This window comes from Salmo salar, chromosome 24, assembly GCF_965601325.2.
Source record: "Salmo salar chromosome 24, fSalSal1, whole genome shotgun sequence".
In the NCBI taxonomy this organism is placed as follows: domain Eukaryota; kingdom Metazoa; phylum Chordata; class Actinopteri; order Salmoniformes; family Salmonidae; genus Salmo; species Salmo salar.
Genome location: NC_138314.1, coordinates 38247340 through 38272885, shown reverse-complemented (window position 1 = coordinate 38272885; position 25546 = coordinate 38247340). Strand labels below are relative to the sequence as shown.

The 25546-nt window shown below is 43.6% G+C and overlaps 1 protein-coding gene across 2 annotated transcripts in view; it reads left to right on the top strand.

The window, feature by feature from the left end:
* Positions 1-7696, top strand: part of LOC106585854 (MAP kinase-activated protein kinase 5) — a 61270-nt gene extending 53574 nt beyond the window's left edge. Inside the window, exons 9-14 of one of the 2 annotated variants that reach the window (XM_014172555.3) lie at positions 416-603; positions 786-906; positions 3095-3225; positions 3739-3854; positions 3983-4087; positions 4427-7696. In XM_014172555.3, the coding sequence (XP_014028030.2) occupies positions 416-603; positions 786-906; positions 3095-3225; positions 3739-3854; positions 3983-4087; positions 4427-4521 (756 nt within the window). In that variant the 3' untranslated portion in view covers positions 4522-7696. The remainder of the gene's footprint in view (positions 1-415; positions 604-785; positions 907-3094; positions 3226-3738; positions 3855-3982; positions 4088-4426) is intronic. The other variant, XM_045706799.2, reaches the window with a different exon arrangement.
* The last annotated feature ends 17850 nt before the right edge of the window (positions 7697-25546 follow it).

Below are 25546 nucleotides of genomic sequence, written 5' to 3'. Positions count from 1 at the left end.
AGCTCAATTTCAAGTCTCGTAGCAGAGGGTCTGAATACTTACGTAAATAAGATATTCCCTTTTTTATACATTTGCAAAGATTTCTAAAAACTGTTTTTGCTTTGTCATTATGGGGTTGTGGGTGTGGATTGAGGGAAAACAAATATTGAATACATTTTGGAATAAGGCTGTCACTTAACTGTGGATTAAGGGAGCGGGGTCTGAATACTTTCCGAATGCCCTGTATAACAAGGTGAGGCACTACCTCAGCCACAGTGAGACATTATTCCACCAATGGCAGCATTTTTCCACATTATGCAACATATTTCCACTAAGGACATCAGTTTGTAGGGTTGTCACGCTAACTCTTCTCCTTTCTCGCTCTCCCTCCATCCCTATGACTTGGCTCGTTCACTGTCCCCTGCTGTGCGTGCAGAGCTGTGACCTGTGGTCCATTGGGGTGATCATCTATGTGATGCTGTGTGGCTACCCTCCCTTCTACTCCAAGCACCACAGCCGCACCATCCCCAAGGACATGCGCAAGAAGATCATGACGGCCAGCTTTGACTTCCCCGAGGACGAGTGGAGCCAGATATCTGAGATGGCCAAGGACATTGTTCGCAAGTACGTCCCTACAGCAGGCTTTACTGTGTGTGCTGACAAGATGGCATGGTTCACGAGTGACGGTTTTGCCTGACAATGTGGACCGCCAAACCGGTGCTTTACTCATGTTGTATTCTTTGGCTTGAGTGAGGAGGGTTTGAAGAATCTGTTTCACTAGCATTATTTCCTCCCTCCCTCTGTAGGCTGCTGAAGGTGAAGCCTGAGGAGAGGCTGACCATCGAGGGGGTTTTGGAACACCCCTGGCTGAACTGCACAGAGGCTCTGGACAATGTGCTTCCTTCCGCCCAGATGATGATGGACAAGGTGGGCCTGGGTGGATAGACGGGGATGGATAGCGTTTATGTAACGCTTTCTTTCCCGTCAATCTCAAAGCGCTTTAGATAGACCCAGTAATAGAGGTCGACCGATTATGATTTTTCAACGCCGATACTGATTATTGGAGGGCCAAAAAAAAAAGGCAGATACCGATTAATCGGCCGATTTTTATTTATTTGTAATAATGACCATTACTTAATATAATACATCAATAAAATCACTTTGGCCTCAAATAAATAATGAAACATGTTGAATTTGGTTTAAATAATGCAAAAACAAAGTGTTGGAGAAGAAAGTAAAAGTGCAATATGTGCCATGTAAGAAAGCTAACGTTTAAGTTCCTTGCTCAGAACATGAGAACATATGAAAGCTGGTGGTTCCTTTTAACATGAGTCTTCAATATTCCCAGGTAAGAAGTTTTAGGTTGTAGTTATTATAGGAATTATAGGACTATTTCTCTCTCTACGATTTGTATTTCATATACCTTTGACTATTGGATGTTCTTATAGGCACTTTAGTATTGCCAGTGTAACAGTATAACTTCCGTCCCTCTCCTCGCTCAAACCAGGAACACATCGACAACAGCCACCCTCGAAGCAGCGTTACCCATGTAGTGCAAGGGGAAACAACTACTCCAAGTCTGAGAGCGAGTGACGTTTGAAACGCTATTAGCGCGCACCCGGCTAACTAGCTAGCCATTTCACATCGGTTACACCAGCCTCATCTTGGGAGTTGATAGGCTTGAAGTCATAAACAGCGCAATGCATTGCGACAGGCTGCTGGCAAAACGCACGAAAGTGCTATTTTGAATGAACGCTTATGAGCCTGCTGGTGCCTACCACCGCTCAGTCAGACTGCTCTATCAAATCATAGACTTAATTATAACATAATAACACACAGAAACGCGAGCCTTAGGTCACTAATATGGTCGAATCTGGAAACTATCACGTTTATTCTTTCAGTGAAATACGGAACCGTTCCGTATTTTACCTAACGGGTGGCATCCATAAGTCTAAATGTTCCTGTTACATTGCACAACCTCCAATGTTATGTCATAATTACGTAAAATTCTGGCAAATTAGTTCGCAACGAGCCAGGCGGCCCAAACTGTTGCATATACCCTGACTCTGTTTGCAAGAGAAGTGACACATTTTCCCTAGTTAAAAGAAATTCATGTTAGCAGGCAATAGTAACTAATATGCAGGTTTAAAAATATATACTTGTGTATTGATTTTAAGAAAGGCATTGATGTTTATGGTTAGGTACACGTCGGAGCAAAGACGGTCCTTTTTTGCGAATGCGCACCACATCGATTATATGCAACGCAGGACAGGCTAGATAAACTAGTAATATCATCAACCATGTGTAGTTAACTAGTGATTATGATTGATTGTTTTTTTTATACGATAAATGTAATGCTAGTTAGCAATTTACCTTGGCTTCTTACTGCATTCGCGTAACAGGCAGGCTCCTCGTGGAGTGCAACGTAAAGCAGGTGGTTAGAGCGTTGGACTAGTTAACCATAAGGTTGCATCCCCAAGCTGACAAGGTAAAAATCTGTCGTTCTGCCCCTAGGCCGTCATTGAAAATAAGAATGTGTTCTTAATCTGACTTGCCTAGTTAAATAAAGGTTAAAAAAAATCGGCAAATCGGTGGCCAAAAATACAGATTACCAATTGTTATGAAAACTTGAAATCGGCCCTAATTAATCGGCCATTCCGATTAATCGGTCGACCTCGACCCAGTAATACTTACTACAGGACTCTGCAGACAAAGCCTTTGCTGCCTTAAAGGGATACTTTAGGATTTTAGCAATGAGGCCCTTTATCTACTTCCTCCAAGTCAGATGAACTCGTGGATTCTATTTTTGTCTCTGCGTGTTGTTTGAAGGAAGTTGCGAACTAGCGCAATTGCTGACTAGCGCTAGCCAATACCATACACTTTGACTCACTGTGCTAAAACGAATTAGCATTGACTCGCGAAACTACCTCTGACTTTGTTCGTACCGGACACAGACATAAAAATGGTGTCCACAAGCTCATCTGACTTTGGGGGGAAGTAGTAGGATCATTGCCAAAATCCTGAGGTATCCCTTTAATAGCAATGTTCAGGGTGTAACATTTTGTCATGTGACCCTTCCTCTTTCTGTCTTTTCCTCCGTCCCTCCCTCTGCCAGGCGGTGGTAGCTGGGATCCAGCAGGCCCATGCTGAACAGCTGGCTAACATGAGGATACAGGACCTTAACGTCAGCCTCAAGCCTCTCCACTCCGTCAATAACCCCATCCTGAGGAAAAGGAAGCTCCTAGGGTCTGTCTTGTTAAATGTCTCTCTATTTAGTAGTTGGTTAGGATCTGCTTTACACAGTCTGACTATCACTACTTTAGCTCTATAGAGGGGCTTTCTGCTGAGAACAGCACTGCTAAACAAAATGTGTCTGGTATATGGGTCTCCTGACTGTGTGGTGGTGTCTGGGGGTCTCCTGACTGTGTGGTGGGGGTCTCCTGACTGTGGTGGGGTCTGGGGGGTCTCCTGACTGTGGTGGGTGGGGGTCTCCTGACTGTGTGGCGGTGTCTGGGGGTCTCCTGACTGTGTGGCGGTGTCTGGGGGTCTCCTGACTGTGTGGCCGTGTCTCCTGACTGTGTGGTGGTGTCTGGGGGGTCTCCTGACTGTGTGGTGGTGGTGTCTCCTGACTGTGTGGTGGTGGTGTCTCCTGACTGTGTGGTGGTGGTGTCTGGGGGTCTCCTGACTGTGTGGTGGTGGTGTCTCCTGACTGTGTGGTGGTGGTGTCTGGGGGTCTCCTGACTGTGTGGTGTGCTACAGCAGCAAGCCGAGTGATGGCTTCTTCATCCATGACCCAGAGAACGGCGGTGAGGACTCCAACGTAGCCCTGGAGAAACTACGAGACGTCATCGCTCAGTGTATCCTCCCACAGGCTGGTCAGTCCACACAAACACACACACACACTTCCCATCAACGAACACAGATGTACAACTTCCATTTAACAGGCATACATGCATGCACACAGTGAGCATGGTGAAACTGTGTGTTTGGTTGTGTGTGGCAGGGGAGAATGAGGATGAGAAGCTGAATGAGGTGATGCATGAGGCTTGGCGTTTCAACCGGGACTGCAAACTGCTGCGAGACGGGCTGCAGGGTCTCAGCTGGGACGGTAAGCATAACATACTGCATGGATACAGCATTCAATGCAGAGCAATGGCAGCTAGCACATACAACAACACTCATTTCTATGGGGGGGAAAATCCCCAAATGAATGGGAAATTCTAATTCATCAGTTAGTAACCTTTGCTTGCTCAATGTTGATTAAAATCGCTGTCTCCAGATGATGTCATTGGAAACATACATTTAAAAAAAAAAAACATAAACCCTCCATTTTCACATGTTGGTGGTGTTGGAGGATGAATTTGATATTGAAAAAGGGTGGAATTTACTACTTTTTTTTTTTTAATCTGGTTTTGGTCAACATTTAATTATTTGGTCTTCATTGTAGGACGGGCCTTTACTGACAAAGTGGATCGCTTGAAGTTGGCTGAAATAGTGAAGCAGGCCATAGAGGTAAAGACACATTTGCAAGACTGTCAGTAGCAAGTGCTGTCTTACCTTTTTTGTAGCGTTTATTAGAACAGTTTTTAGCCAATGACTGTAGAGGCATTTTTATGTGAATTGACATGCTAAAACCAATAGCATTTTTTTTCATGTACTCACTTGCAAGACTATTGTACAGCTGTAGATATTCAAAAGAGGACTTGTTTGTACTATACTGTTTTTTTATGAACAACTGCAAATAACATACAATCCTTATATATTTTAGTTTTTGCAAAAAAGAAAAATACTTTTTTTTTTTTTCTGTACCCACTGGGAGGGAATTTTTCCAAGCTGCTTGACCAGGATGTCCACAGTGATGTGTTTTAATCTCACTTGTTTTTATTTAATTTGATTCTTATTTCTTTACCTTTTTAACAATGCTAAAAATAGTATTTATTTAACAAAGAAATCCTTATTTTTGACCATGAAGCCAAACGTTTAAGTGTCAGTTGAACAATAGAGGCGCTAAAGCAGACCGAGGAACTAGGTCTAAGCTCTGTTTCTCCACCCACTGGGTGGGTGGTTTGTGTTCCAGGGAGGGTTAGGGAGTGGGCCCTCGGTGACAGTGTGAGGGTCACGGGGGGGAATTACTGCTCTGCTCTCAAATGACAGAGAAAATATCGAAACGAGCTATTCAATCTACTGGATATCAGCAACAGTGCAATAGTCATTTAGGGCATGTGCATAATTTGTACATATCTTGTATTTACATTCATATGCATACATTTACATGTTATATAATATGTATGTAAAGTATTATTCATGGCTAACATGGACCCTCCCTGTTTCTTCCTGTGGTAAAGAGTACACCAAACAAGACTGATCAAAAGAGGCAATGCAGGTTCTCTAATATAGTACTTGACTATTTGTTAGTTGTATTTATTTGTTTTCCTATTTAAACATTATCAAATGTATACATTTGAACCTTCCCATGGATAAAGTCTTAGCCTTGCTTGCACATGAGGTGAATAACGTTTATTTCCTAATTGTTTCGATTTTCTTAAATCGATGAGCTGAATGCTTTGACTCCGTTTGTCCAAGATAGCATGTGCTCCTCTCACATTCAAGTGTATTGGCAAGGGTTGGTGCAATGTAAATGCATATTTTCCCATTTTAAGACTGTTGCCCTAAATTCTTATTTGGTCAAAACTATGACTGCAAGCCTGTCTGTGGTTTTGTTTGTTTGGAGGCCTATCATGAATCAATGCTGAAGTTGTCCTCCAAACATCTGCAACATGAATGTGTTATGGCTGTAAACTGTTTCATGGCAACATATAGCCTCCTAACTCAGGATAACAATGCATTCATAATCACAACCACATTAGAAATAACATTTGCTCATCTTTATGTGAAAATACCCAATGATACAAAGTGTCTTCACCGCTCAAGATCAGGGCCCACATTCATAAAGCGCCTGTTTCCTCTGTCCATATCATCTGAAAGGCTAAACTGATCCTGATCGGCCCTCCTACACTTTACAAATACAGGCCCTGATGTCTAGACTGATTTTATATCCTCTGCTGCGTGAGAGAAAGATCAATAGTGACATGGAGAAAAGGTACAATTCTCCCTTCATTTGCATTTTGTACATGAGTATATAGTCACCTGGAAGTGAGAACCTGAATAGCTCCTATTAGGTAGCTGGAGAGCATGCCTTGTCAGACGTTGTTAAAGTAGTTCCTAAGTCCATATCTGCAGTAGATCCAGGCAGCACCTATACATGTTGACCTAGCTATGTCTGCATCTCAAATGGCTCCATATAGTGCCCTACTATTGGCAACTACAAAACCTTGCCTGTGCTATTTGTTACTATTCCTGCCTTCCCTGTTCCATATTTTCTCCTGTTGTCTGTATGTACATGCATACATACATATATTTCTTATCGTTAATTGCAATCAAGGTCCAACCTGAAACATGACTTCTGCTATTAACCCAACCCCTCTGTATTTGAGAGGTGTGGGGGGGCTGCCACATTTGGCACCCGGGGAGCTGTTGTGTGTGTGTGTGGGGGGGGGGGTAAACTACCTAGCTCAAGGGCAGAACAGATTTTTCACCATGTCGACTCTGGGATTCGAACTAGCTACTTTTCGGTTACTAGCCCAACCTCTCTTAACCGCTAGGCTACCTGCTGACTCCATGGAAGATTTGTACCCCAATCGGTATTCTTATTTTCCTTTTGTCCTCTTGGGAATGTCATGAACATGCTGACTATTTGTATTAAAGGAATTATTTGCAACAGTAAGAAGCGTGTGTTATTCAGATCTGTGTTGCAATAATGCATATATGCGGTCATCATTTCAGAGCAGCGCGCAACACATCCGATTTTAATCACAACCTCTCAACAAACCACTTAAAATATTGTTAGTCCACATTTGTCACGCATCAAGGTTCATGTCTTTGTCTGCGATGGCTGTGTTTCTAACCATTTCTGATTATTCTGTTTGATTTCCACACACAGCCTGCTGTGTTGGCGGTAGCGCTCTGCAGGAAACTATCCACATGACAAGTGTCTGTCATTAGCGCGGCGCTCTTCACGGAGATCATTTCTCCCTCATCTACATTGTTAATGACTCTGGAGTAGGTAGAATGCTAATACAGACAATTAGTCAATCCTTGGTGCATGCCCAACACTAATTACCAACGCTGCCATTTAATCGCCCTCCACTGCTCGTGTTCTTTCAAGTCATTGTCGGCTAATATTACCATTCCTAATGGAGATGAATGGGCAAACATTGGGTTGTTTTGTCATGGACAATTTGCTGTGTAAATAATAAACTGTTGACAAGAAGGGGCAATTATTATTTGTTCTACGTGCAGTGTATACCGCGTCTCACGTTTTCCATCAATCCTGTGGTGATTCTCTCAATGTAGGCAATACTCCAGTCTTAAATCGATGTGGTTTATAGCCTCTTAAGAAAAGCCACATGTTTCATTAAAGGAGATTTTTGGTTGGGTCCAATTCACGCACGTATCAAGAGAACATTCCTGATCAACTCTACTCTCTCTGATCTGGCGGACTCACTAAACACACATGCTTTATTTTGTAAATGATGTCAGTGTTGGTGTGCCCCTGGCTATCCCCAAATAAAATTGTGCTGTCTGGTTTGCTTAAGGAATTTGAAATGATTTTGTACTTTTGACACTTAAGTATTAAAAATGTAATTGCTAAAATGTACTTAAGTATTTTACTGGGTGACTTGAGTCATTTACTCAAGTATGACAATTGGCCACTTTTTTCCCCCCACCAGTTGTGCAGGCGAAATGGAGAGGAAAAAAGTTGGTGATGCAACAGCTGTGCTGGAATGCGAACAATATGGGTGTCAGCTCTGATGGTGTGGAGCTGGAGAAAGAGGGCCAAGGACTGGAATGGTCGGTAGTGGAAAGACACAAGAAGAGACCATGATACAGAAAGCAGTGGAGCGTCTAGTAAAGAAAGCAAAAAGAGGGCCATAGTAGGAAGCAAGTGTGTTGGAGTGGAAAGTGGTGATGGTGTTTGAGACCACAGGACCTCGTTTACACCCTATCCAACTAGCTAATGCGGTCAAATTATCTTCATTGGAAATGGCAGATTGTTAATATTTTGTGGAAGCCAGGCTCAGCAAGAGGAGATTCTGAAAATGGAAAAGCTTAAGGGGAAAATTAAAAGCCATGTCCCTGGTGATTATGCTAGATTGAGGGGAGTCATCACTGTGGTCCCAATATCTATGTCCATAGATGGGGGAGGGGGGGGGGGGGGGGGCAACTTTCACTGGGGTCGGGGGGACAGAATGTGCTTTAGGACCATGAGGACGCTTCTGAGTAGTCGGGTATGTTCCCCACCACCACCACACTTCTAAAACTGAAGTTGCACCCCTGTCCATTGATGATATTAAAGAAAATGAAGGGAGGAAGAGTGAAGCCAAAAGGTTGATCAGTAGGAAAGAGGCTTTCAGGTCTTTGACCATCAGTGATGCTGAAGTTTGAGAAGGTTTTGCTTGGAAAAGTACAGAGAGGATTCCTTAGTTTCAAATGTCAGAGAATTTGTCCCATCCCCATTGAGGTGTTTTAAATGCCAAAGAATGGGACTTGTAGCTGTTCAATATAAAGGAAGGAAAATATGTGCTAAGTGTGGAGGGGCACATGATTACGGTGAATGTGGGAGCAATGAAGTTTAAGTGTCGTAATGGGGGGGGGACGTTTTGCAACATTTGGTGGATGCCAGGCTCAGGGATATAGAATTAGTCATGGCTGGTCCTGTACTAAGTGGACCTAAAGTCAGGGCTGGTGTTTCTGCTGGTTCTGGCATGGTTGAGGCCTGTTCACAAGTCTTGCGCTCATGATTGTGCGGTGTCAAAGCTTTTATTGGTGAGGTTATCAATACGACACGGGTTGTGGAAAGCAGAATGCCTGGTTGAAGGTTACTGTGGAGACTGAAAAATAGATATTGGGTGTAACCGATGTTAATGGTTGACATTTTATTTTACCAGGTAAGTTGACTGAGAACACATTCTCATTTACAGCAATGACCTGGGGTATAGTTACAGGGGAGAGGAGATGAAGGAGCCAATTGTAAATTGGGGATGATTAGGTGGCATGAAGGCCAGATTGGGAATTCAGCCAGGACACCAGGGTTAACACCCCTACTCTTAAAATATATGCCATGGGATCTTCAGTGACCACAGAGAGTCAGGACACCCGTTTTAACGTCCCATCTGAAAGACGGCACCCTACACAGGGCAATGTCCCCAATCACTGCGCTGGGGCATTGGGATATTTTTTAGACCAGAGGAAAGGGTGCCTCATACTGGCCCTCCAACACTACTTCCAGCAGCATCTGGTCTCCCATCCAGGGACTGACCAGGACCAACCCTGCCTAGCTTCAGAAGCAAGCCAGCAGTGGGATGCAGGGTGGTATGCTGCTGAACAATCCTAAGGGTGGAGTGTTTCAGCATGATATAAAGTTTAATGGGGGGAGGGGGTATTCAGGATTGAGACAAAGATGAATGGAGCAGAGAGATCCTTGATGAAAACCTGCTCCAGAGCGCTCAGGACCTCAGACTGGGAGAAGAAAGTAGAAATTTTATTTAAATTAGCAAACATTTATAAACCTGTTTTTGCTTTGTCATTATGGGGTATTGTGTGTAGATTGAGATGAAAAATAAAATAATTTAGAATAAGGCTGTAACGTAACAATGTGGAAAATGTCAATACTTTACAAAGGCACTGTAACTCATCGGTCATTGTTTTTGCAGAGATCGTAGTCGAGCAATTTTACATCTGATGTTTGGTACAGATTCTCAGTGGAAAAAAGTGCATGAAAACGAATAGTCTCTTGTTGAATGAGAAGGCTTTATTGAAGAATCTCTACTGTTGACCAATTACCAATGAAGAGGCATAGCTAAATGTTTTGTGTGCCCAAACAGCCCAAAAAAACCTTGCTGAAGTCCAAAACTAACAAAAACCTCAATGTTGTCATGCACAAACTCTTCCGAACTGTTTGGGCTGCGAAGCATGCAGACGGCTTTAATCAACGTCATCAGCGCCCGGGGAGCAGTTGTTGGGGGTTAACTGCCTTGCTCAACGGCAGAACAGCAGATTTTTCCACCTTCCTGGCTCTGAGATTAGAACCAGCAACCTTTTTGTTACTGCCCTAATGCTCTTAACCGCTAGCCTACCTGCCTGGGCTCCCGAGTGGTGCAGTGGTCTAAGGCACTGCATCTCAGTGCACTACAGTCCCTGGTTTGAATCCAGGCTGTATCACATCCGGCCGTGATTGGGAGTCCCATAGGGCGGTGCACAATTGGCCCAGGTTTGGCTGGGGTAGGCCGTCATTGTAAATAAGAATTTGTTCTTAACTGACTTGCCTAGTTAAATAAATATTTAAACCTGCCTCCCCACTATTGGAATCCCTTGATAAAGATGCGCAAAAAAGATTGTATAAGATAAATAATACATACTGAGCTATATTGTATGCTCCAAAAAATGGGGAAATTATATTATATTAATAAAATTGCTCAGAGAGATTTTGTTTACCAAGTAATACAAAATCTAAAAGAGAAGGGGGGGGTCAGAATTATTGGCACCCCTCTTTTCAATACTCTAGCGCCCTCCCCCTGCGAGGATAATAACGCTGCCTTTTTCTAGAAATGTTTTATGAGATTAGAGGAATCTTAGACCATTCCTCCATACAGAATTTTCCCAGATCCTTGATATCCTCTTCATGGACTGCCCTCTTCAATTGAAATCACAGGTTTTCAATGGGGTTCAAGTCCGGAAACTGATTTTGTAGTCAATTAACTATTTCTTTGTGGATTTGTATTAGTACTTCGGGTTATTGTCTTGCCAAGTGCGAATCCAAGTGCCGTTTCATATGGTCAGATCAGATGACATGAAAATGGAGCTCTGTGCCGAGATGTTGGTTATGAGAGGATCCCCTCCCTTTGCACAGTGGTGTTGGCTGTTGATAGGGTCCCCTCCCTTTACACAGTGGTGTTGGCTGTTGATAGGGTCCCCTCCCTTTGCACAGTGGTGTTGGCTGTTGATAGGGTCCCCTCCCTTTACACAGTGGTGTTGGTTGTTGATAGGGTCCCCTCCCTTTACACAGTGGTGTTGGCTGTTGATAGGGTCCCCTCCCTTTACACAGTGGTGTTGGCTGTTGATAGGATGCCCTCCCTTTGCACAGTGGTGTTGGCTGTTGATAGGATGCCCTCCCTTTGCACAGTGGTGTTGGCTGTTGATAGGATGCCCTCCCTTTACACAGTGGTGTTGGCTGTTGATAGGATGCCCTCCCTTTGCACAGTGGTGTTGGCTGTTGATAGGATGCCCTCCCTTTACACAGTGGTGTTGGCTGTTGATAGGATGCCCTCCCTTTGCACAGTGGTGTTGGCTGTTGATAGGATGCCCTCCCTTTACACAGTGGTGTTGACTGTTGATAGGATGCCCTCCCTTTGCACAGTGGTGTTGGCTGTTGATAGGATGCCCTCCCTTTACACAGTGGTGTTGGCTGTTGATAGGATGCCCTCCCTTTACACAGTGGTGTTGGCTGTTGCTAGGGTGCTCTCCCTTTACACAACAATGAGGCCTGATGTTAGGAGGATCTCTTCCCTCTGCGCAGTGGTGTTGGCTGTTGATAGGGTCCCCTCCCTTTACACAGTGGTGTTGGCTGTTGATAGGGTCCCCTCCCTTTACACAGTGGTGTTGGCTGTTGATAGGGTCCCCTCCCTCTGCTCAGTGGTGTTGGCTGTTGATAGGGTCCCCTCCCTTTACACAGTGGTGTTGGCTGTTGATAGGGTCCCCTCCCTCTGCTCAGTGGTGTTGGCTGTTGATAGGGTCCCCTCCCTCTGCACAGTGGTGTTGGCTGTTGATAGGGTCCCCTCCCTTTACACAGTGGTGTTGGCTGTTGATAGGGTCCCCTCCCTCTGCACAGTGGTGTTGGTTGTTGATAGGGTCCCCTCCCTTTACACAGTGGTGTTGGCTGTTGATAGGGTCCCCTCCCTTTACACAGTGGTGTTGGCTGTTGATAGGGTCCCCTCCCTCTGCTCAGTGGTGTTGGCTGTTGATAGGGTCCCCTCCCTCTGCTCAGTGGTGTTGGCTGTTGATAGGGTCCCCTCCCTTTACACAGTGGTGTTGGCTGTTGATAGGGTCCCCTCCCTTTACACAGTGGTGTTGGCTGTTGATAGGGTCCCCTCCCTTTGCTCAGTGGTGTTGGCTGTTGATAGGGTCCCCTCCCTTTACACAGTGGTGTTGGCTGTTGATAGGGTCCCCTCCCTCTGCACAGTGGTGTTGGCTGTTGATAGGGTCCCCTCCCTTTACACAGTGGTGTTGGCTGTTGATAGGGTCCCCTCCCTCTGCTCAGTGGTGTTGGCTGTTGATAGGGTCCCCTCCCTTTACACAGTGGTGTTGGCTGTTGATAGGGTCCCCTCCCTTTGCACGTCGTGGTAATTGTAACCAAAAGGAAGAGAGACTGTAGATTCTTCAAACAACAACTTTATTATAAGATTTGCAAATCTGGAGCAGTTAACCATCACTCAATGGTGCAGAGTTAAGGACCCAACAAACAGAAGTACAACCTCCTTATCTACTGCACAGTTAGCAGATGTGTGGAAACAAAGGTAGGTACATAGTGCAATCAAACGATAAATAGCAAGTTTCGTAACTATCTGCTGACACCGGGTATAGTCTGAATGATTTAGATCATGATACTGCTAATCATGCTATTCTGTTCTCCTCAGTATGTTTCCATTGGGATCCTGTAGATACTGAGTAACAGTATCTAGTCTTATGACTAGAACAGACATGGGCGGTCTGTGTCTGTCGAGTTCTCTAAGGTTAATACAGAATAGACAGAGCCTAGTTTGTAATTTTCCACCACACACACACCAATGAGGCCTGATGTTAGAGGGATCTCTCTCTGCACAGTAATGTTGAGAAGATCCCCACATTCTGCACAGCGACGATGCCTGCTAGAATATTGAGAATTTGGCACTCCGCCTCTGAAAAAAGACGAGGTATAGGCCTGGAGAAATGTAACCACTCAAATGTATAGCTGGAGCTATGGGTGCAGGGACTGACCATCCATATCAAAATTACGCTTAACAATGTTGTGATGCTTTGCGGTATTTGTTTACAACAATGGCGTAAAACAAGCTTATATTTTGGGTTCTGATGGGGGTATGACCAATGGTGTATATAAACACTTCATTGCTGAGGCTATGCATTAGCCATTGAGAGGCTTTGAAGCCACTAGTCGGCCATATTGGCACTCCCTAGTAGGAGCAGTCTTCTGCAGGAATGAATGGAAATCTACAGTATTTCAATTAAATGTTAAGAACAAAATTACATGTTTAAGTATTTTTTGTTGTATTGGGGATCGTAACATTAGTAATCTAGAACAATACTTGAAGGAAAATGTTTTAGATATACACACAACATGACCAAAAGTATGTGGACACCTGCTTGTCTAACATCTCATTCCAAAATCATGGGCTTTAATATGGAGTTGGTCCCCCCTTTGCTGCTATAACAGCCTCCACTCCTCTGGGAAGGCGTTTCACTAGATGTCAGAACATTGCTGCAGGGACTTGCTTCCATTCAGTCACAAGTGTCACGGCCCCTCTGCAGTGCAGGGGCGGTTCCTCCTGCAGGCAGAGGAGGGTCGTTAGTGATTGGAGCCACCTGGGCTCAGGGTATTTAAAACTGCTTCAGTAACTACTCTCGTTCTCTCCCTGCTCCTCCAGGTATGATCCTGTTTTGTTTGTTCCTTTGTAGGTTTACTTAGTTTCCACTCAGTCATGTTCACACACACAGATTCATGCATCCCTGCACTTTACATACACCCTACATTATGACATTTCCACACATTCCTTTTTCTTTGTTTAAAGTTAATAGTTTTTTGGTTTATAATAAAGAACCTTTTGATTGGCCTATACCTGTTGTTCATGTCCCCTCATTTTTGCCACAGGCTATGAGCCGGCCTGTGACACATGAGGTTGGGCAATTAGGCCTGGCTCGCAGTCGGCGTTCCAACTCATCCCAAAGGTGTTTGATGAAGTTGAGGTCAGGGCTCTTTGCAGGCCAATCAAGTTCTTCCACACCAATCTTCAAACCATTTTTGAATGGACCTCACTTTGTGCACGGAGGCATTGTCATGCTGAAACTGGAAAGGGCCTTCACCAAACTGATGACCCAAAGATCTAGAATGTCATTGTATGCTGTAGCGTTAAGATTTTCCTTCACTGGAACCAAGGGGCCTAGTCCTAACCATGAAAAACAGCCCTAGACCATTATTCCTCCTCCACCAAACTGTACAGCTGGCACTATGCATTCGGGCAGGTAGCGTTCTCCTGGCATCCGCCAAACCCAGATTTGTCCGTCGGACTGCCAGATGGTTAAATGTGATTCATCACTCCAGGCAACGCATTTCCACTGCTTCAGAGTCCAATGGCGGTGAGCGTTACACCACCCCAGTTGCCGCTTGGCATTGCGCTTGGTGATCTTAGGCTTGTGTACGGCCATAGAAACCCTTTATTTTAAGCTCCCGACTAACAGTTGTTGTGCTGACGTTGCTTCGAGGCAGACTGGAACTCGGTAGTGAGTGTTGCAACCGAGGACAGGTGATTTTTACGCTCTACGTGCTTCAGCACTCGGCAGTCCCGTTCTGTGAGCTTGTGTGGCCTACCACGTCGCGGCTGAACGGTGGCACTCGTGGTTTATTTACAGTTCATGGCACACTTTGTGAGAAACTGAGTTTAAATGTATTTCGCTCAAGTGTATGGAAACTTCCGACTTGTATGTATGTATGGTGATCCTAACTGACCTAAAACAGGAAATTTTACTAGGATTAAATGTCAGGAATTGTGAAAAACTGAGTTTAAATACATACAAGTCGGAAGTTTCCATACACTTGAGAATGGTGAACTTACTAAATGAAATGAGAGTTTGACTGTGTGATAATAGGTTGCTTCTTGTGTAAATATTTTCTGTCTGGATTTTAATGATTTGTATGTTGTGAAAAACTGAGTTTAAATACATACAAGTCGGAAGTTTCCATACACTTGAGCGAAATACATGTAAACTCAGTTTTTCACAATTCCTGACATTTGATCCTAGTAAAAATTCCCTGTCTTAGGTCAGTTAGGATCACCACTTTATTTTAAGAATGTGAAATGTCAGAATAATAGTAGAGAGAATCATCAATTGGGGATCATCAACTAGATTCAGTCACGGGACAATTTCAAATTTGGAGACTGCAAAAAGCCCAAACAGATATAATATTAGACTAAAAGCAACATTTCAAACCATACTTACATTTGTATATGATCACATAAACAGATTGTACAAAACATTAGGAACACCTGCTCTTTCCATGAGACTGACCAGGTGAATCCAGGTGAAAACTATAATCCCTTATTGATGTCACCTGTTAAATCCACTTCAAGATTAAAGGGAGGAGACGGGTTAAATAAGGATTTTTAAGCCTCGAGACAACATTAAGAACACCTTCCTAACATTCCACAGGAATGCTGGTCCATGTTAAATCTTTTGTCTATGTCTCAATTATCAAGGTTTAAAAATCTTTATTTAATCTGTCTCCTTCATTCATCTCCACTGATTGAAGTGGATTTAGCTGTTGACATCAATAACGGATCATAGCATTCACCTGGTCAGTCGATCGTGGAAAGAGGTGTTCATGTTTTTGCAAACTCAGTTGAACAACACAGCAACATGTTTTGTTATTTCTGTATAACAAAAAATTGCCAACGAAGTTAGCTCTTTTACGGGGTCAGTGGAAAAATGTTAGTTTTCCCCAGTTTGTGGGCGTGGTCGAGGGGAATAAATTTAAGAATATCAACTCCAAGTATCAAAACGGAACACAGCTGATAAATGCATGGTTACACGAACGTCAGTAACTGTTTCCATCCAATTGGCAACAGAATTTCATGAGAATATAAAAACAATATGCGTATTTTCCCACCAGACTTTTTTCATTTGCAGATACAAGGCTGTGCGTGATGACGTAATGGACAAAATACCTTTTGCGGTTCAATTCCCACGTAGCAAATGAAAAATACAAGGTTAAATGTGTTTCCATCGCATTTAACACTACTGATGGATTTCTCGCTGGTATTGGTACGTGCGAGCGCACGTATAGCCTAATGACATTATTATGGACAAAAGAGCAAGATTATTTGTATTTGTCAAACGGCTACCAAAAAATATTCGACATGTGTTTTACTCGCATACACAAGTTGAATGGAAACCTGGTTAGACACAATCATCATTTGGTCAGTCAATGCGTCACAATCCAGTGAACAGGGTTTATGAATGTTTCATATCTTTCCAGTTCTTCAGGATGAATTGAGATTGATTTAATTGTAGGCTACTGCACCACTGAAATGGCCTGTGACAAACAGTGCTCTGTCCACCACTGGAGGTCACTGTTGACTAAAGTTTAAACTCTTCTGCCTCTTGAGAGAAAACAGAGCGGAAGAGGCGAAGCGAGAGGTTTTACTCTTGCCAAAAATCTGTCCAAAATAAATCCTATGGGTTTAATTTGGACCTAAACTTGTCGCCTGCCTTCCCGCCTTTGGGACGACAACCAATGAAGGGTGGAGACATGAGCATCTCGTCATGATATACTGATCTCTAGAAAATAGAACATTCGGGAACAGTTGAAGTAACTGCATGTTAATCTGGAGCAGGGATAGAATACAACCATGAGTGGTTATCAAGCAATTTCTTTAGTCACTATTACTTAGCGCATTGCTACCAACTGCCTTGTGAAAACTCATTGTCCATCTTTTTGTTTTTTTAATCAATAGTTTAATAAATTCTCCAGTGTGCAGGTTAAAGTGAAATGGACAAACAAGATTGCTTTGTGTGTTTTTGTCTTTCTCGATGTGTACACAAACTGCGAGGCCATGGCCATTCCTGATGTACCCATTGCCTTTTCTAATTATATTAAAGGCCCAGTGCACTCAATTCTGTTTTGCTGTGTTTTGTATAACAGTTGATGAAACTAACACTGTAAAATAATATTTTTTTAGTTGATCAGTGTTATTTCCTGATAGTTGCTGGTTGAAAATTGCACCTACACAGCAAGGTTATTATAGTAAAACAAACCAAAACTAATGATAAACTATTTAGTAAACTAATAAAATAATGAACAAACCTGTTTGGAAAAACGAAAACTATACTGTAACTACTATAACTCCAAAACTAACTAAAATAAAAACTTATAGATATTTTTACTTTGGGCAAAAATCATATGGGCTTTTCAATGAAGGTTTCAAGCTACTGAAGTTAGTGGATAAATGCAGCCCAATGTTTAGGTTGTTTCGAATGTACTGATACAAGTGGAAGCATGTGACATTCCGGTAACTTTGAGAACTTTTATATTCGCCTTGTGCCTGTTATTCACACGTGTATCCGCCCTCTCATTGGCTAGAATATCCCCGCCTTTGCAGACATTTATTCCCATTGTTAGAGCGGTCAGTCCAGTATCTTGTCAGTATTTAGATATTTGATCAGTATCACTAGCTATTGAATTACTTTATTTTTCCAGAAGGAACTTAAGTTGTTAGCTATCCTGTTCTATTAGTTATCACTAGCTAGCAAGGACAACTTGGCTAGGTAGCTAACTTAAATTCTTCTTACATGTACATTGGATTGGTGTAAACATACGCAATAAAGTTTCCTGGCTTCCACCATATTTTTTTTTTGCACCTGTCTCAGCGCTATTCCTTTTAAATCAAAGTCACATTGAGATTGACTTAATCATTTAAACCTAATCTATGACCTGACAAATCACCTTATGTATTACTGTCCTTACACAAAATAATCAAAGCGAAATAACTAAATTGTACAAATAAATCTAAATAAAAACTAGCAAATCACTGAAACGAAACCGAATTTAAAATCAAAATCAAAAAATGAATAAAAATAAAAGCACTAAACTATAAACACTGTTCACCATAACCAGCAGTATTCATCTAGAAATTAAGTGGCCACCTATTCTCACCATACATCCAAAACCACACACAAATGAAGTCTTCTGGAGTAAAAGCACTGATGGCACACCATTCCAGGATTAAGCCTCCATCTAGGACTATAATCCCTAACTGGATAATCTTCACCACAGAATGCCTTAACCATAGAAATAGAATAATGATGGTAAAATGGGTGGAATGGCGGCCGTTGTGAGTGTACCCATAGGAGCAAAGCAGGAAGTGTACCCATCAATCTGTGCTGTGATTTGTTGAATCAACTCAACTGACATTACAAAAAAATATATTCAATTGCATGAGCCACATCAATTAGCATAATTTGAATGAACATTATACACTACCATGGAAATTATTGCAACACAATACCAGGCAGCCATTGCGAGTGTACCCATGAGTTTACCAGTCAAATTGCCAGGGTTAAAGGTTCCAAGTCTGTTCTATTCATTATATTTCTATGGCCTTAACTACCAGTCATTACCTATTAGCATAACTCCCATTTGTGTATGGAGCTTGCTAAGCCCTCACAAACAGACATGCCAGAGCATCACAATTCTCTTCGACCTCCTACTGCTCTTGGCACTCAGTCATGGAACACGTTTCACTGGATCAAAACACTGATACAGTGCAATCGGAAAGTATTCAGACCCCTTGACTTTTTCCACATTTTGTTACTTTACAGCCTTATTCTAAAATGTATTACATAATTTTCCCCCCTCATCAATCTACACACAATATCCCATAATGACAAAACGAAAACAGGTTTTTAGAAATCTTTCCAAATTCATAAAAAATAAAACATACCTTATTTACATAAGTCTTCAGAGCCTTTGCTACGAGACTCAAAATTGAGCTCAGGTGCATCCTGTTTCCATTGATCATCCTTGATGTTTCTACAACTTGATTGGAGTCCCCCTGTGGTAAATTCAATTGATTGGACATGATTTGGAAAAGCACACACCTGTTTACATATGGTCCCACAGTTGACAGTGCATGTCAGAGCAAAAACCATGAGGTCGAAGGAATTAGAGTCGAAGGTCCGTAAAGCTCCGAGACAGAATTGTGTCGAGGCAAAGAACTGAGGAAGGGTCCCAAAATATTTCTGCAGCATTTAAGGTCCCCAAGAATGCAGTGGCCTCCATCATTCCTAAATGGAAGAAGTTTGGAACCACCAAGACTCTTCCTAGAGCTGGCCTCCCGGCCAAACTTAGCAATCGAGGGAGAAGGGCCTTGATCAGGGAGGTGACCAAGAACTCTATGGTCACACTGACAGAGTCTGTGGTGATAGGCTATCCTTCTGGAAGGTTCTCCCATCTCTGCAGCACTCCACCAATCAGGCCTTAATGGTAGAGTGGCCAGACAGAAGCCGCTTCTCAGTAAAAGGCACATGACAGCCCGCTTGAAGTTTGCCAAAAGGCACCTAAAGGACTCTCAGACTATGAGAAACAAGATTCTCTGGTCTGATGAAGCCAAGATTAAACTATTTGGCCTGAATGTCAAGCGTCAAGTCTGGAGGAAACCTGGCACCATCCCTACGGCAAAGCACGGTGGTGGCAGCATCATGCTTTGGGGATGTTTTTCAGCTGCAGGGACTGGGAGACTAGTCAGGATACAGGGAAAGATGTGCAGAGATACTTGCCGAAAACCTGCACCAGAGCGCTCAAGACTTCAGACTGGGGTGAAGATTCACCTTCCAACAGGACAGCAACCCTAAGCACACAGCCAAGACAACGCAGGAGTGGCTTCGGGACAAGTCTCAGCCCGGACTTGAACCCGATCGAACATCTCTGGAGAGACCTGAAAGTAGCGGTGCAGCGACGCTCCCCATCCAACCTGACAGAGCTTGAGAGGATCTGCAGAGAAGAATGGGAGAAACTCCCCAAATACAGGTGTGCCAAGCTTGTAGGCTATAATCGCTGCCAAAGATGCTTCAACAAAGTAAAGTGTCTTAATACTTATGTAATATCAGTTAGTTTTTTGTGTAAATTTGCTAAGATTTCTAAAAACCTGTTTTTGCTTTGTCATTATGGGGTAGTGTGTAGATTGAGGGAAAAAATGTTCAATTTTAGGAGAAGGCTGTAATGTAACTGTGGAAAAAGTCAAGGGGTCTGAATACTTTCCAAATGCACCGTATACTCTCTCTCTCTCTGGGTTCAAATGCTATTTCAAATATCTCAATTACTTTCACATACATTTTAAGTAAGTATTCAGATATATTTTATTTGAAAAGATAAGTAGTTTAATAGTATGTATTTGGGAATACCCAAATTCTTAGACTGAAATACACTCCCAGGTGTTTGACAATACTATCAAATACAATTTGGCAGACCAATTTGTTTTTTTACATATAATAAAAGTACTTTTTTTGGGCTGTCTATTTGAAAATACAAAGTATTCAAGTACTTAATTCAGATATTTCTGGAGCAGTGGATGATTGTGGGAGCAGGCAGGGATTTTGTAGCTTCATTTCAGATAAGTGGCTAATCACTAAATTACTAATTGCCCCTTTACAGTCTAAGTGGGAGGTGAAGAAATCCATTTTTACTCCATGTCTCTTCACTACAGCGGTAATATACAGAGAATATAACCTACAGACATTGAGCACACAAATCTCATCCCCCTACCCCCTAAATACCTGTCCCTCTATGTCCCTCTTCTCACTCACTGCTACTCTTCATGAGTTTCTGATGTATAGACTACTTTCAATGCCAAAGCCCTGACAGAGCTCATCAATCAGTGTTCAGAGTCAATGGGCTTAAATTAAGTTGCTAGACGGGCAATCCGATATATTGATTTCTGCTGCCCCCCCACCCACCCCCCCCCCACCCCACACAGACACTGCTATAACATAACATGGTGGTAAAAAAAAGGAAGATCTCATGGATGATGTTGACAGTATAATGTTGTCATGCATCATAAAGCTGCTTATGCTGTCTGTGTTTATTATTAATAATGCAGTTTATTGCCATCTGTGTGGTGCTACAGCTGAGTTCTGTAGGATTAGCCTAATGCGTTTCTGATTAGTGTAGCGTTGAAGGCCAGGTCACAGGCTGGCTCACTGCTCTCCACAGGTCAGCACAACCATTTGATTGGCTAGGAAGATTGCATCTGGAGTCGCCATGGTGATAGTGCCGAGCTAGGTGACCATACAGTAGGAGCCATAATACATCACCCTGGCAACCACAGTTGAGTGGCAGGGCAGCACACCCTGGGACCTTGGTGTGTGTGTGTGTGTGTGTGTGTGTGTGTGTGTGTGTGTGTGTGACAGAGGGCAGACCTATTCGATTTTTGCTGTTAAATGCATTTGAGCTATACAAATATATACAGTACTGTATATACATAGACAGCAACTGCATAAAATCTCAACTTACTCTCGCACATACGCACTGTCACACACATGAACACACATGGCGAGCAGTCTGAAGAGATAAGAGACTCTTTGAAGGTGGAAATGAGTTTTGGTGCCTGACTGCTCCTGTCTCTCAGGTCATGTGACTAAATCCTCCCGTCATACTAACATGGACAGATAAGACACCTAGCAATCTGCTGTTAAGACTGTGTGGGTGTGTGTACGTATGTATTCATGCGTGCATATGTGCATGTGTAGAGCTTATTTGTATAGTGAAGGTCTCTGGTGGCTGTGAGTGGTAATTGGTGGCAGATAAACAGTCGTTTGGAGCGGTGTGTGAATTCACTAATCGGAGAGGGATTTACAATGTGTAGTTTAAAGCTCTTGAGTTCCCTGAGAGATTTGCCAGAGCCATTAGCTGCTGTTCTGTGTCTGTGCCTTGACTGTGTGAGTGTACGTGTGCAACTGTGTGTGTTCATCTGTGTGTGTTTTCCTAGCTTGGCTCTCCTCCAATCTTTGAGAGCTAATTGGAACTAGAATAACATTCCTCAAAGGCCATTCATTTAGTAAGAGGTAATGACTGAGCGTGTGAGAAGCAGAAGAGCCCTAACGATCGGTGCTAACACTGTTTTACTCTGATTTTAACGAGGGGTAATCACTAGGCTGGAGAGTGAGAGGAATAAAAGTGGGGGAAAAGACAAGGAGGCGGCAGCAATTATCTCTTTCAGTGACGAGCCCTTCTTTCAGTCACGAGTAACAGGCATGTTTCTGCCACTCTGGGCCTGTTAGAAGCTTTTATTTATTACTGTAGAACACCATAGACACTATAGTACTATATTGTAGTACTGCCACTGCCGCTATACTCTAGACACTGCCGCTATACTCTAGACACTGCCGCTATACTCCAGACACTGCCGCTATACTCCAGACACTGCCGCTATACTCCAGACACCGCCGCTATACTCCAGACACCGCCGCTATACTCCAGACACCGCCGCTATACTCCAGACACCGCCGCTATACTCCAGACACCGATTCTGATACTCCAGATACTGATTCTGATACTCCAGATACTGATTCTGATACTCCAGATACTGATTCTGATACTGATACTGATTCTGATACTCCAGACACTGCCGCTACACTCCAGACACTGCCGCTACACTCCAGACACTGCCGCTACACTCCAGACACTGCCGCTACACTCCAGACACTGCCGCTACACCCCAGACACTGCCGCTACACCCCAGACACTGCCGCTACACCCCAGACACTGTCGCTATACCCCAGACACTGTCGCTATACCCCAGACATTACTGGCGCTGGAGGAGATGGCTGCCGTTTTGCGGGTTCCTAACTAATTATGCTATTGTGTGTGTTTTTTCGTGTTCTTTAACTTATTTTGTATATAAGGTTTCTGCCACCGTCTCTTATGCCCGAAAAGAGCTTCTGGATATCAGAACAGCGATTACTCACCTCGTACTGGACAAAGATTTTTTTCTTTAACGAGTCGGACATGAAGGATTTACTTCAAACACCGGACAAGGTCCAAATCCCTGTAATTCGCATGAAGAAGAGGCGGAGATATAGGGGACGCAGGTCGGGGCGCCTTGTAAGAATTTGTTGGTGAGTGGGTAACCCGCCTCTACCATCAGCCCTATTAGCCAACGTGCAATCATTGGAGAAAAAGCTGGATGAGCTCCGATCAAGACTATCCTACCAATGGGACATCAAGAACTGTAATATCTTATGTTTCACAGAGTCTGAACGACAACATGGATAACATACAGCTGGCTGGGTTTTCCATGCATCGGCAAGATAGAACAGCTGCCTCTGGTAAGATCAGGGGTGGTGGTCTGTGTTTATTTGTCAATAACAGCTGGTGCAACAAATATAATATTAAGGAAGTCTCAAGGTTTTGCTCCCCTGAGGTAGAGTATCTCATGATAAGCTGTAGACCACGCTATTTACCTAGAGTTTATCTATATTTTTCTCTAGCTGTCTATTTACCACCAGAAACCGATGCTGGTACGAAGACTGCACTCAACGAGCTGCATAAGGCCATAAGCAAACAAGAAAATGCTCATCCAGAGGCGCCGCTCCTAGTGGCCGAGGACTTTAATGCCAGGAAACTTAAATCCGTTTGACCTAATTTCTACCAACATGTTACATGTGCAACCAAAGGGAAAAAACTGTAGACACCTTTACTCCACACACAGAGATGCGTACAAAGCTCTCCCTCGTCTTCCATTTGGCAAATCTGACCATAACTCTATCCTCCTGATTCATCTGATGGCATTAAGGAGTACACCACATCAGTCACCGGCTTCATCAATAAATGCATCGATGACGTTGTCCCCACAGTGACCGTACGTACATACCCCAACCAGAAGCCATGGATTACAGGCAACATCCGCACTGAGCTAAAGGGTAGAGCTGCCTCTTTCAAGGAGCGGGACTCTAACCTGGACGCTTATAATAATTCCCGTTATGCCCTCAGACTAATCATCAAACAGGCAAAGCGTCAATACAGGACAAAGATTGAATCGTACGATACCGGCTCCGATGCTCGTCGGATGTGGCAGGGCTTGCAAACTATTACAGACTACAAAGGAAAGAACAGCCGTGAGCTGCCCAATGATATGAGCCTACCAGACAAGCTAAATTACTTCTATGCACGCTTCGAGGCAAGCAACACAGAAGCATGCATGAGAGCACCAGCTGTGTGATCATGCTCTCCGTAGCCGATGTGAGTAAGACCTTTAAACAGGTCAACATTCATAAGGCCGCAGGGCCAGACAGATTACCAGGACGTGTACTCCGAGCATGCGCTGACCAACTGGCAAGTGTCTTCAGATATTTTCAACCTCTCCCTGACCGAGTTTGTAATACCTACATGTTTCAAGCAGACCAGCATAGTCCCTAGCCCAAGAACACCAAAGTAACCTGCCTAAATGACTACCGACCCATAGCACACACATCTGTAGCCATGAAGTGCTTTAAAAGGTTTTTAATGGCTCACATCAACACCATTATCCCAGAAACCCTAGACTCACACCAATTTGCATACCGCCCCAACAGATCCACAGATGACGCAATCTCTATTGCTCTCCACACTGCCCTGTCCCACCTGGACAAAAGGAACACCTATGTGAGAACGCTGTTCATTGACTACAGCTCAGCGTTCAATACCATAGTGCCCTCAAAGCTCATCACTAAGCTAAGTTACCTGACTAAACACCTCCCTCTGCAACTGGATCCTGGACTTCCTGACAGCCCGCCCCCAGGTGGAAGGGTATGTAACAACACATCTGCCACGCTGATCCTCAACACGGGGGCCCCTCAGGGGTGCGTGCTCAGTCCCCTCCTGTACTCCCTGTTCACCGATGACTGCATGGCCAAGCACGACTCCAACACCATCATTAAGTTTGCCGACAACAACAGTGGTAGGCCTGATCACCGACAATGATGAGACAGCCTATAGGGAGGAGGTCAGAGACCTGGCAGTGTGGTGCCAGGATAACAATCTCTCCCTCAATGTGATCAAGACTAAGGAGATGATCGTGGACTACAGGAAAAGGAGGGCCGAGCACGTCCCCATTCTCATCGACGGGGCTATAGTGGAGCAGGTTGAGAGCTTCCTTGGTGTCCACATCACCAACAAACTATTATGATCCAAACACACCAAGACAGTCGTGAAGAGGGCACGACAATGCCTATTCCCCCTCAGGAGACTGAAGAGATTTTGCATGTGTCCTCAAATCCTCAAAAAGGATTTGAGGACCGTCTGGTACGGTCACTGCTCGGCCTCCGACCGCAAGGGGCTACAGAGGGTGGTGCACACTGCCCAGTACATCACTGGGGCCAAGCGTCCTGCCATCCAGGACCTCTATAACAGCTGGTGTCAGATGTAGGCCCTAAAAATTGATGGTTGCTGATAATGGGCCTCTTTACACCCATGTAGATATTCCATAAAAAAATATGCCGTTTCCAGCAACATTAGTCATTTACAACATTAACAATGCCTACACTGTATTTCAGATCTATTAGATTTTATTTTAAATGGACAAAAAATGTGCTTTTCTTTCAACAACAATGACATTTCTAAGTGACCCCAAACTTTTGAACGGTAGTGTACATACACAAAGAGCGAGATGGAGAGAGAAAATTACTGAGTCATTAGGAAGACAGTGAG